General features: G+C 38.4%; 1 protein-coding gene across 12 annotated transcripts in view; it reads right to left on the minus strand.

Moving 5' to 3' along the window:
- Nucleotides 1-14,378, minus strand: part of LOC111871432 (titin) — a 175,861-nt gene that overhangs the window by 9,873 nt on the left and 151,610 nt on the right. For 4 of the 12 annotated variants that reach the window (XM_033754253.1, XM_033754249.1, XM_033754247.1 and 1 more), the window contains exons 8-10: nt 9,318-9,386; nt 3,559-6,608; nt 1,276-3,325 (exon numbers count right to left, since the gene is read on the minus strand). In XM_033754253.1, the coding sequence (XP_033610144.1) occupies nt 1,276-3,325; nt 3,559-6,608; nt 9,318-9,386 (5,169 nt within the window). The other 8 variants (XM_033754251.1, XM_033754248.1, XM_033754250.1 and 5 more) reach the window with 8 other exon arrangements.

Below are 14,378 nucleotides of genomic sequence, written 5' to 3' on the forward strand. Positions count from 1 at the left end.
CTCCCACCACAAGCTATGCGCAGGATTTGAGTAGGAACGTGGGGCCTTGTTCGAAGTTACGTGACACTGTCTATAATACAATTTTTATGATAAATGGATGGAATTAACATCATTTTTAATTGCAAACAACACAGTGTCGCATATTATAACGTAAGATTTGAAAATATGCAGACAACATGATACAAAATACTTTTAATTTTTTCTTCTAATTTTGATGTGTACTGTAGAAGTAGTTTCCCACTTCTTCACATTGTAGTTCTGCATTATAAAATCACTCCTGCTTGTAGCCCTTGAAATATTTTCTGGTGCCATAAAACATCTGAAAGCAATAAAGTCATTTGGTTCTCTGCTGGCAAGTTTCATCTCTTTGTTACACCCTTCAGATAACCCAGTCTTTTAACTAACAGACAGAAAAGTGAAAACATGTCCTTTCAAGAAAGGTTAGAGGGAATACTCGTTGTTTCCTAATTCAGTGCCAAGTCCTGCCATTGCAGCTGCAAGAGAATATTGTCCTTTGTATGTTTGCAAACAAATGCTTGCATTGCAGCTGAGATACAGAGTCAAAGAGTTTTCTGTGACTTCACAGAGAATTTGAATAATGTACATAGTTTCCTTTATCATACAATGGTAATGAAATGTCTGGAAGATTATGAAATTCAAACGCAGTTGAAATGCAAGATATGAGGCATTGGACTGTGCTTTCTCGGGTGCTTCAAGAAGTATTACACAAAGATGAGATTAAGTTACATGACGCAGGGGTTGAAGCCTGTATATACGTTGAGCAGATAACAACAAAAAAAATATGTCTAGTGAATTTTACTATATTTAAAAATAAATATTTAGGATTGTGCATATATGCTTCTACTAGCGGTGTGTGCACACGCTTCCAACAGAGTCGTTTAAATGCCCAACTCCACAAATTGGTGTACTTCAGCCACTTCAACCATATTCATCACTGTACCGATCGGTGCACTTCGGACATTAAAGATTAGAGAAGGACCTGACTGTCTAGAGGTAATGTCAGAAAATTTCATGGTGAAGTTTCGTCAATTTAAGATGAACATCTCTATACACGTTCACCTTCCTTCAACTTTAACAAAGTCAACAAATATAATATTGTCAACATTTTCTGTAGGTGAGGAATATCTGGCACAAACCATGGTTCAATTCTATATTAAATATATGCAATGAAGAACAAAGCCCTACATCTTGCTTGAAATATGAGGAAAATTCCATCTCTAAATACTATGAATCAAATTATTCACAAATTCATACCTTCACCAGGAACAACTCCATGTGAGGGAACAGTTGCAGTTGTGGTAGTTATGGCAGATGCTCCTCCAGGAGCATGTGAGATAACATTGTCAGCACTAAGTCCAGCTTCACTTGTAATAACAAGAGATGTGTTTGCTGCTGGAATGTGTGTCACAACTTCAACTCCAATATCACCTTCAGTTACATAGTCATTTTCAATGCCACTATTTAGAGATGACTGCTCTATCTTTCCACCCTCGGTTACTGGTTCCTGTTCCACAGGTGACGTTTCTCCCTTCGCCACCTCAAATACTGGTCCTTGTTCCACAGATTGCTCTCCACCTTTCAACACCTCAGTTACTGGTTGTTGTTCCACAGATTGCTCTCCGCCTTTCAACACCTCAGTTACGGGTTGTTGTTCCAAAGATGGCTCTCCAACTTTCACCACCTCACTTACTGGTTTTTGCACCAAAGATGGCTCCCCATCCTTCACTGCCTCAGTTACTGGTTTTTGCACCAAAGATGCCTCCCCATCTTTCACCGCCTCAGTTACTGGTTCTTGTTCCACAGATGGCTCCTCACCCTTCATTAATTCAGTTACTGGTTCTTGTACCAAAGATGGCTCTTCATCCTTCACCACCTCAGTTACAGACTCCGGTTCCACATATGCCTCTCCGCCTTTCAACACATCAGTTACTGACTCTTGTTCCAAAGATGGCTCATCAGTTTTCACTGCCTCAGTGACTGGCATTTGTACCATAGATGGCTGCTCACCCTTCACTATTTCAGTTACTGGTTCTTGCTCCACAAATGACCCTTCACCCTTCACTATTTCAGTTACTGGTTCTTGCTCCACAGATGGTCCTTCACCCTTCAACTCAGTTACCGGTTCTTGTCCCACAGAGGGCTCTCCACCTTTCACCGCCTCAGTTACCGGTTCTTGTTCCTCAGATGGCACTCCACCTTTCACCACCTCAGTTACTGGATTTTGTTCCACAGAGGGCTCTCCACCTTTCACAACCTCTATTATTGGTTCTTGCTCCACAAATGACCCTTCAACCTTCACTATTTCGGTTACTGGTTTTTGCTCCACAGATGATCCTTCGCCCTTCAACTCAGTTACTGGTTCTTGTTCCACAGATGACTCTCCACCTGTCACCACATCAGTTACCGGTGCTTGTTCCACAGATGGCTCTCCACCTTTCACAACCTCTATTATTGGTTCTTGCTCCACAAATGACCCTTCAGCCTTCACTATTTCGGTTACTGGTTTTTGCTCCACAGATGGCTCTCCACCTGTCACCACTTCAGTTACCGGTTCTTGTCCCACAGAGGGCTCTCCACCTTTCACCGCATCAGTTACCGATTCTTGTTCCACAGATGGCTCTCCACCTGTCACCACATCAGTTACCGGTGCTTGTTCCACAGGTGGCTCTCCACCTTTCACCACATCAGTTACCGGTGCTTGTTCCACAGATGGCTCTCCACCTGTCACCACATCAGTTACCGGTGCTTGTTCCACAGGTGGCTCTCCACCTTTCACCACATCAGTTACCGGTGCTTGTTCCACAGATGGCTCTCCACCTGTCACCACATCAGTTACCGGTGCTTGTTCCACAGATGGCTCTCCACCTTTCACCACATCAGTTACCGGTGCTTGTTCCACAGGTGGCTCTCCACCTTTCACCACATCAGTTACCGGTGCTTGTTCCACAGATGGCTCTCCACCTGTCACCACTTCAGTTACTGGTTCTTGTCCCACAGAGGGCTCTCCACCTTTCACCACCTCATCTTGCTCCACAAATGACCCTTCAGCCTTCACTATTTCAGTTACTGGTTCTTGTTCCACAGGTGGCTCTCCACCTGTAACCACATCAGTTACCGGTTCTTGTTCCACAGATGGCCTTCCACCTTTCACAACCTCAGTTACTGGTTCTTGTTCCACAGATGGCTCTGCACCTTTCACCACCTCAGTAACTGATTCTTGTTCCACAGATGGCTCCCCACCTTTCACAACCTCAGTTACTGGTTCTTGTTCCACAGATGGCTCTGCACCTTTCACCACCTCAGTTACTGACTCTTGTTCCAAAGATGGCTCATCAGTTTTCGCTACCTCAGTGACTGGCATTTGTACCACAGATGGCTTTTCACCCTTCACCACCTCAGTTACTTGTTCTTGTTCCACGGATGGCCTTTCATCCTTCACTACCACGGTAGTTGGTTTATGTTCTGCACTTAGGTCTTCACCTTTCACTAATTCAGTTACTACCTCGTGTTCAACAAATGGTTCTTCACCCTTTACTNAACTGATTCTTGTTCCACAGATGGCTCCCCACCTTTCACAACCTCAGTTACTGGTTCTTGTTCCACAGATGGCTCTGCACCTTTCACCACCTCAGTTACTGACTCTTGTTCCAAAGATGGCTCATCAGTTTTCGCTACCTCAGTGACTGGCATTAGTATCACAGATGGCTTTTCACCCTTCACCACCTCAGTTACTGGTTCTTGTTCCACAGATGGCCTTTCATCCTTCACTACCACGGTAGCTGGTTTATGTTCCGCACTTAGGTCTTCACCTTTCACTAATTCAGTTACTACCTCGTGTTCAACAAATGGTTCTTCACCCTTTACTACTTCAGTTACTGGTTCATCACCCTTTACTTTTTCAGTTACTGATTCTTGTTCTGTGGATGGCTCTTCACCCTTCAGTACCTCAGTTACTGGTCCTTCATCTTTCACTCTTTCAGTAAATGGTTCCTGGCTCACAAATGGCTCTTCTTCCTTCACTATTTCAGTCACTGGTTCTTGTCCCACAGATGGCTCTTCACCCTTCCCTAATCCAGTTACTGATTCTTCACCCTTCACTGTTTCAGTTACTGATTCTTGATCCACAGATGGCTTCTCAGCGTTCACTCTTTCAGTTACTGGTTCTTGTTCTGTGGATAGCTCTTCACCCTTCACAATTTCAGTATCTGGTTCTTGTTGCACGGATGGCTCTTCACCCTTCACTACTTCAGTTACCAGTTCTTCACCTTTCACTACCTCAGTTATTGGTTTATGTTCCACAGATGGCTCTTCACCCTTCTCTACCTCAGTTACTGGCTCTTGTTCCACAGATGGTCTTTCACCCTTTGCTATCTGCGTTACTGGTTCCTGTTCCACAAATTGCTCTTCACCTTTAACCATCTCAGTAACTGGTTCCTGTTCCTTCACTACTTCAGTTACTGGTTGCTGTTCCACAGATGGTTCTTCACCTTTCACTACCTCAGTTACTGACTCTTGTTCTGCAGATGGTCTTTCAACCTTAACTATCTCAGTTACCGGTTCCTGCTCCACAGATGGCTCTTCAACCTTCACCACCTCAGTAATTGGTTCCTCATCCTTCACTATCTCCGTTACTGGTTTCTGTTCCACAGATGGTTCTTCACCTTTCAGTACCTCAGTTACGAGCTCTTCGCCCTTCAGTACCTCAGTTACTGATTCCTGTACCACAGACAGCTCTTCACCCTTCACTCTTTCTGTTATTGGTTCATGTACCACCGATGGTCCTTCACCTTTCACTACCTCAGTAGCTGGTTCTACACCTGTCACTATTTCAGTTACTGGCTCCTGTTCAACAGATGGCTTCTCATCCTTCAGTACCTGAATTACTGGTTTTTCACCCTTCACTATTTCAGTTACTGGTTCTTGCTCCACAGATGGCTCTTCACCTTTTATACCCTCAGTAACTGGTTCTTGTTGTACAGATGGCTCTTCACCTTTCACACCCTCAGTAACTGGTTCTTGTTGTGCAGATGGCTCTTCACCTTTTACACCTTCAGTAACTGGTTCTTGTTGTACAGATGGCTCTTCACCTTTCACACCCTCAGTAACTTGTTCTTGTTGTACAGATGGCTGGACACTCACTGCCTCAGTTACTGGTTCCTGTTCCATCAATTGTTCTTCACCTTTCACTGCTTCAGTTACTGGTTCTTGTTCCACAGATGGTTTTTCACCCTTGATTACCTCAGTTACTGGTTCTTGTTCCTTGATTACCTCAGTTACTGGTTCTTGTTCAACAGATGGCCTTTCAGCCTTCATGCCTTCAGTTACTCTTTCCTGCCCCTCAGATGTTTCTTCACCCTTCACTCTCTGAGTTGTTGGTTCATGCTCTAGGTTATCTTCTTGTCCCTCTATTGCTTCTGTTACAAAATGCTGTGTTACCAGTGGTTCATCTCCTTCTGCTCCCTCAGTTACAGGTTCCTGTTGCAAGGAAGATTCGCTATCCTTTCCCCTCTCAGTTACTAATTCCTCTTGTGTAAAAACTTCCTCTCCCTTTATTTTCTCTGTTACCTGTTCATGGTCAAGGTGTGGTTTTTCAATCTTTGGCTCTTCTGTTGATGGTTCTTGCACTGTAGATGGTACACTGTCCTTCTCTGCTTCAGATACTTGTTCATGTTCAATAGGTTTTTCCTCTATCTTGCTGCTCTCTGTTGTTACTTTCTCATCATTTGAGGCTTCTGTTGCAGATTCTTGTCCTAAAGGAACAGTGACCGGTGATTCAGTAGCTTGCCCCCTTTCAGTTACTTCTGCATGTTGTATTCCAGTAATATTTGTTTCTCCTCCTCTCTCTCCATTAGGTACATTATTATTTTCTATAACATCATCTACAGATTGTTCAACATTAGCCACTGTTCCTGTTACTGTTTGCTCTATGCCTGGTTCTTGAGTTACTTTTTCTTGTTCAGGGCCAGCAGGGGATGACTCTTCCACTTTTTCTGCACTAGTTTCTCTATTTTTATCACTTCCTGTTCCTTCACCACTCATGGGTTTTTCTTCTCCTTTCTCAGTTGCAGCACCACTTACTAGTTGCTGGTCTAGGTTCACATCCACTGAACTAGTTACTGCTTGTTCATCCCCTTTTACTCCTTCAGCACTGGTAACTGGCTGTTCTTGAATTCCTGCTTGACTGGTTGTCAGTGTTTCGCCTTTTAAATCTGGCACTGTTTCATGATGTATACCCATTCCTTCAGATACACCTTCTCCTACCTCAGGTATACTTTCCTGTTCTATAACGCCTGTTGTATCTTGGTCATCATGAATTGTCTGAATTTCAGTTTCACCGTGAATATCAGGTAGCTGTTGTCCATATTCTCCAGAAGAAGAGAGCTCTTCAGTGTCAGCATTTTGTGTTACTTGTATTTCTTCATGTTCTTTCTTCTCTGTTACTGGTTGTCCATTGTATGTTGTTCTCTCATGTTCTTCTTCCTCCCCACGTATGCTGCTGGCAGTAGTAGTTCTTGTTGCAAGTGAACCTACATCGGCATGTTCTGTTGTCTCATGAGAAAGGCTCTCTAATGGAAGCGTTCCATTATCTATAAACAATAAAGTCTTTAATTAATATTCACATTCCTGTACTGTAAGATCACAAGTAAATCAAGGGATATAAACTGGAAAGTAATAAATTTCCAACAAAAGAAATCCGCTATAATAATTAATATGAGCTAACCTGAGAACACTTATTATATGCTTGAAGTGAGATCCACAATAACCTGTCAACTGTGACAATTCCTCTTAAAATGTTGTTGGTAAGACATATTTACAATGGAACACAGAGCACAGAGTGGAAATAAATGTGAATTTATTTCTAATTGATGGATATTTAAAAAAACAGAACTTTAGCTCATGACACAGTTCTGTGTAACAGTTGGTTATATCAGGGCTTGTGTTAATGGTTCAATCACAATACTTGAGTTTATATATTTTGCCTTTCGTTCCTTGGAGCAATCTGCATTTCATGCCATAAAACATATTAAGGCTCAAAGATAAAGAAGTAAAAAATAACTTTGTAGGAAGCTACTGTATATAGTAGTAAAGAAAATCCCACTGAAGCCTGAAAAGTTTATTTTGTAGTAGTCATAAAAGACCAAACAGGCATGATTATCAGGGAAGGTTACTGGCAGAGCACTACACTGGCCAGGAGTTACTGCCTAAGAACCAATTACAGTAAACTACTGGTTATCCATCATACATGCATCTGAAATTCTTATGCAACCTGCATAAATTTCCAAGAAAGTTTACCGTTTTTATAAAGTTATTTAAAAAACAAAGTTGTAATGTGTATACATTAATCTGCTACAATGTAGTACTCCCAGATGTCACTAATAGCACTGCATGTTATCCCCCTCATGAAGTGCCATTAGTTTCAGTGACCATGAATACAATGGATGCTATTTGAATTTATGATTATGTTACAGATAACAGAAGTCTTTCACTCATCAATCCATTGTCACCTAAGAAGACCCGAATAAAAGAAGTAATGCAAAAATGTGTTGCAAACACTTTGAAACAGAAACTGGAAATATGTTAGTAAATATGTAAACGACTGGAAAATTGTGTAATTGAATGAATATTGGGGTTTTGTGAGAGTTTTCTCATAAACTGCCAAATTCATTAAATTGAATCATCAGATTTCCCATACATGCAGGATAACTTGGAGCCTACTGTAGCTAGAAATAGCGGACCAGCACACAGTTCAACATTTACAAGTCACAAAATAAAGATGTTATTGCTATTAAAAAAAAACAAATGTTTCTTTGCCTTAAATCACCTTTAAAAAAATATAACCATTATGTAATACATTCAATATAATATGTGGATATGACAGAACTACGATATACTATGAATAACTAGCTCAATCGTCATAGTTCTTCAAATGCTTATAGTCGCTCAAATTTTCAAGAAATTCCCTGCCTTTTATGGAATGCAACTTTCATTACTCTTTTCATAACAGCCTTTTACTATCCTATTCTGAACTAGGTGAATCCAGTCCACATTCTGAACATGTAGGAAATCTTTATAGCTGAAGGACCAGATTGTGGTTTACAAGTGCTTTGGCATGCTCGATAGAGTTCTACATGGTATACTTCAAGTATAATATGAATAATGAATTCTATTACTCAAGACTGTGTGACAGGTGGTGCTACTCCCAGTTGCTGACAAGACTGCGGTTTTAATATTAAGAAATACTGTCACAAATTAAAAATAACATTATAAGTAAATTTTCACAGCAGCTGTATGGACCATATATATCTGGCAGTTGGCCATAGTTCGTTCGCCCCTAGTCTAGATGTCCTCCCCCCCGCCCCCCAATGGGTCAGTCTAACTTCAAAGAAGGAATGTCCAACTTTTCTGTTTGCATGTATGTTCACAATATAATTTGCTGTGCAATAACACTGCAATAAACACTTCACTCTTCAATTTTATTCCACCTTATGAACTTGCAACTGAAATGGCTTAATTTTGGCTTTGGAATTGTGCATATGGAATATTCAGGAAATTTAACATACCACAGTAGTATCCAACAGGAACAAAGTAGCCCTATGGACAAATTAGTACAATTTTAACTCCATAATGATTTACTTAATGGATTGCAATAGCCATACACATAAGCATTCATAGTTCCCTAACTGTTAATTTGACAGGGAGGTAAGAAGAAAGCAGCTCTATACTTCCAGCTTGGCTGTCACCAACATGCTTCCCACAGTTGAACAGAGAAGAAAATATTTAGTATCTGGGTATTTTTTCTGGTTACTGCCTCACATGAATACATTAGCTTTTCCATGTTAAGGTTTGATGTGTTATGCAAAGTTTGGTTACATTAGCTCATGTAAGTTATTTCAGGTTATGATAGGTTAGGTTACAGATGTACATTTACATCATTTGATCCTTTTACTAACACCAGGATAAAAAGGGTTAATGCTCAGTGAAACGAAGAGAATGATGACATTATTTTTGACAGCCAGTGAAGAAATTAATTACACTTGACTGAATAATATTTGGAATGCTTGATAACAAAAGCATAAGAGTGGTATATAGAAGCTCGAATCATGTAAATCTGTATATAAATCAAGCACGAAATCTTTGAGATCTTATATCCAAAACAACAACAGTGGTTTTATGAACATTATCTCCACTGTAAGAAATACTTTTGTCAGCATGTTGTTATTTTCACTTTCGTGCTCAATATCAGAGTGAACAGATAAGGGAAGCTGCCAAGAAATTGTTCCGAATACAATCATTACCATTGGCATCATTTTCATGTTTGCGATTCTGCCTCAAGGAGAGGTCGTTCACGTGTCTTATCTCGTTATCTGAAATCACAAAGTGTGAGGTGATTGTGAGTCTCTGCAGACTTCTTCTCGGTCAGTAAATCTGGACTCTGTATGGCAGCAAAGATCTGAATGTTAGATGGTTTTATTAATGAAACCGCTTATGTAATTCTTCCCTGAGTTAGAACCCAATACTGCACTGAACTTCCATGCTGCAATAAAGTTGTCAAGTTTTGTGCTGCTACAAATTTGTTTTGAATAATCCACCGGATGCACTCACTGTCCTTTTAAATAGCAACAGGTTTCCTATACCCCTTGTATATGGAACTTTCCATTTTTGTAGATGTTGCAGGAACACTATTTATAATACATAACCTAAACAAGAACCCATGTATGTATCAATGTATTGGATAAAAGTACATGACACACAAAACCATTATGCTGAAGAGTCAAAAAAGCAATTGCATGTATATACAGAAGAGTATGGCAAATAACAGAAGAAGTTACTATAAGTAGCACTGGTTGAATGGTAGAAAATGAAGAATTTATTTCTTTAACATGGTTGCCATCAATTATTGATTAATCACTGAAAAATCTGTAGACCTTATCAACTACATTCATTTGAATTAAGTATGTCAACTGATGCTTGTGGTGGGTGAAATTAGGAGCACTGGTGCCAACATTATACCACAAAGGCAGCTCTTTCTTTAGGTGCATATCTCCATCGAAATTCTAGAGAGAAGTCCTTCCCTTCTTCATCTAACATATCAACAACTTATAAATGATAGTGGACAGTTCTGTATTTCTGTCAGTAAATTCTTCTTTACACAATACCAAAACTTTCAAATTCAAAGATTAGTTTTAATATCTTGGATTTTGTTCACCTACTACATCATATCCTCCATTATCTATCCTGACAGATATTGCTCAAGATACTAAAAATACGATACCCCTTCATCACAAATATTCAGAAATTAGAGTTCAGAGAATTTAACAGAATGAATTGCAAGCTTGCACATTGCAACAGTATAATTTTAAATGAATTACTCTTGCCCATTAACAGTGATAACTGTGAAATTTCAAATCAAGATTTCCTACATTCTTGCTTTTGCATTTGAGGATAGTATCATTAATTTGAATATATTAAGTAAATGCTGGTCTATATTCTAATGTACATGATGATACAGATGAGTTTATCAAGCTTGGTAGGTATATCAGTGGTTTTGAACAAAGAAGTCCTATCAACACGGATCCAATTCAGAAAGTATAGGGAGCCACATCCTTTTCAAACTGAGATCTAAACATAGAACAAATTAAGATTTTGAATGAAAAATTTTACAAAAACGTCAATGAATAATTTAAATAAATATTATCTAATAAGAAATATTTCAAAAAGACTGCTCAAAATGTCTGCCTGTTACATGAATACACATTTAAGCATGCAAGATTATAGAAGAGGTTGGCAACATTGTGCCCCAAATGTGCATTAAAATTACAAGCACGTCAAAGTGTTTTTGTATTATGTTTCAGTGTTATATACACTAAGGTTAGCTTTACAAGGAAAGTATTATGAAATCCTTCACTAAAAGCCCCTATTCTGGTACTTATCTTACTTCCAGCTTGTAGAACTTCTTAAATGTTGAACTTGAACCATGTTGTTAAGTCCTATTTTCAGTCTCAAAATCACGTAATTAATCTACGTGCAAAGTTTGGTACACCCATCCTAAATTATCCTGTATTCTTAATTTATTGTTTATTCAATAAGATTTTGAATTCATATATCTGATATTTGCCACTTAATGTGCATGAAGGATTAAGGAAGGCACAGCACAGAAGAAAGACTTTTGACAAACACTGAAAAGTTTTAAAAACAAAGAATAATTTTTCAGCATAAAAAAGCATGCTTTGAACACAAAATCATGTATCAATATGGTAAGCTTTATTTTACAGCATATTAGTGAATAAGACAGAGGATGAAGATAACTATTTTGCAATAATAAAAGTTTTTTTCTTGTATTTGTCTCTGGTGGGTAATAGGGAATTATATATAGGAGTTAGGTTAACAATCACACAACAAATATTCTCACTTTTAATGTTTTGCAATAAGCTTTTTATTCCTGCTACATGTTTCAGTCGTATAAGACCATTATCAGGCAGTTAATATAGGAATACATTTAGTTACTGAACTACCAATATGGATCCATACCAGTGCAACATGTCATATTATATAACAACAGAAAAATTTTTTGCCTCAAGCTGGTAAGTATTACAATTAAAATAAGATGAAAAAAAAATAAGATAAAAAATAAAATATAGAAAAGATGAAATATACCATATACCAAGCTATATTAGTTGATATAAATGTTGAATATATTACAGAAATATGAAATATTAAAAAAAAATACTTTAATTTTTTTTAAATATTTAAAACTATCATGTATGAGAGGTAAGAATATGTATGTCAATTAATTCTAGGTTCCAGTGTTACAGCATAGAATTTGTCATGTTATGTCATTGTAGATCTTTGTTGTTAGAAGCTTTCTACATAGTAAGACCTGACATGGCTCTATGATGTATGGGTTGTTAAGGTGTGATGTGTTGGGTGTGCATATTTCCAATATGTGTCATTGTATGATCATAAAATGTGATGTACGTGTTTTTGTCTGGGTATCTATATGTTTGATGTGTTCTAACTGTGCATTGGTTTGATGTAGACTCAAGGGAATTACTTTAAATTAGAGGTGGAAATGAGTTTTCAGAACTAGGTAGATACTCCAGTTGAAAACTGGTAGATGATCCAGATCAGTAGAAATGCCCAAGGGGAAGTGACCCATCCTTTATTAAAAGGAAATCACTACAATGTAGGCTCTGGAAATAACTTCCTTAAATCAAGCACTCTGGAACTGAATATATGGTGAGTATCTGCATCTACCCTCATTTCAAACCCTGGTTTCAATATTTTCCACTTATGATGTAGGGCATTAAAATTCAGAAACTTGTATATCACATTTTTAGTATAACATATATGTATAATTAGATGTATTTAGAGTATACCTCAGAAGAAATGCCTTATAATATACAATGAAATAATTAATTAATTCTTGAAGATAATTATCAACAACTTTACTGAAGAAATGTGTTGATTACAACATGTATTCTGCGTTAATGAAAACTAAGACATCATCAGCGACTTCTTGCTTAACACTGGCATGGAATAATAAAATCAGGACATTAAAATAATTTTCCTGCAGAGTAAAGCACGGCCAGTGCATAAGGCTGACAACCTTGAAGCCATATTTAAGCCCATTGTCTAGATAATGTGGGACCCTCAACATCTCACAACCCTATGGGCCTTCACGGACTCTTACAGGGATAGCTTTACTTTATTTTTATTTCATGGATGTATTTATTTCTGGTTTTATCTAACAATGATCTTAGTAAATCAAGCTCCATAGCACTGGGGAGGATTATTAATGAATAATGATTGGAAAGATGAGATAGTCAGCAGCTACATTCTAATCTGAAATATGTCTCAGCACTTACGTACTTCCTAAGTACTTAGGAAAGGGACTGAAACATCAGAACTGGTCTCCAGGCTGAGATGTGAGGCCAGGATCTCCTGACTATGAGGCAGGAATGCCACCCACTCAACTGTGACATTCAGTTATCTAATAAAGGGTGGAAAGATTTCAATATATCTCTTTCCTGTTAACCAAAAAGAAACGGTTATAAAAATATACCCCAGAAATATACCCAGAAAGTTAGTAAAGTACATTTCGGTATAGAACATTTCATAATCTTAAAATATGATAATTTTAGATGCACTAAGGGACAGGATATAAAACACTACCTTTGCATATATACTTCAGTTATAGTTCGGTGAGAGGTGTCATTGGTTTTAAACGTGTGATCTGTAGAATATATTACAGTACATGTGTTTTCGATACCTAATGCCAGATTTATACTTTTAAACTTAATGAAGCCAAATCTTTCACGTTAGAGGTTGGAAATTAAGCAAGATTTAAGAATTTTAATTCAACATCCATGTCTTTAAGATCCAGGTCAGCATTCCGGCCCTAAAAGAAAGCATTACAGTGCCACTTGGGACTACCCCAGTTCAACTGCAGCCCTGGATGTAAATACAACTTAGTTAATTATTTCATGGTTTATCAGCTAGCTGCATGCACGGATGATGAAAATGTCAAGGTTAATTCTGCCACAATTTCACTATAAATAAGTGTGCAAAGTAGAAGCAAGGAGACTGACTAAAACATAGGTGTTAACCCATACTTTTCTCAGGTGAAAAATTTCCTAATAAGGAAATTACTCATACTTACCGCATTGATATTGTTCTGGACAACACTGGCCAGGTTGTGGTGGTAAAGCAGTGCAGTTCTTTCCTTCCCGTTCTAGTGGGGTACCACACTCTTGCACAGCACATACAATATCTCCTCGCATACAGTAACAATGTTCACATGGTTTTGAAGTTTCAATACGAGCACCATCTGCATATAACTCATCATTGAATCGACAATCCAATGGACCAGGTGTGGTTGTGGTTAGAAGAAGAGCAGGTGTGGGTCGCTGTGTTGTTGCAGGAAGTTCTGGAAGCTCTGTCACATCCACATAGTCTGAAAGTAAGAAGTTCATATTTATCATCACTCTCTATCATCTACTCAGTTTATCTAGTGTGACTGTAGCACTTAATATTTACACTCTATGAGCCAATTGGATATATTAGATGGGAGTTCTTGCATTAATATCACAAGAGCTGAAGGAACTGGCTCATTGCTGATCAATTAGTATAGTATTTCTGTCAACATATGACATCAAGTGTGATACACTAATGTTTAGAGGAAAGAATCACATTTCACATAACATATACATGGTGCTGCTTGAAGGTCATTTGAGACAAGTATTGTCAGTTTTCTCTTCAAATGTAATTACCCCCCATCAGCCCTGCGATTTCCAACAGGTAGTCAAGCAAGGCACCCATAGGGTTATGCAACACATGAACTCAAGTTGCTTAAAAAA

Source organism: Cryptotermes secundus, unplaced genomic scaffold, assembly GCF_002891405.2.
Source record: "Cryptotermes secundus unplaced genomic scaffold, Csec_1.0 scaffold323, whole genome shotgun sequence".
Classification (NCBI taxonomy): Eukaryota; Metazoa; Arthropoda; class Insecta; order Blattodea; family Kalotermitidae; genus Cryptotermes; species Cryptotermes secundus.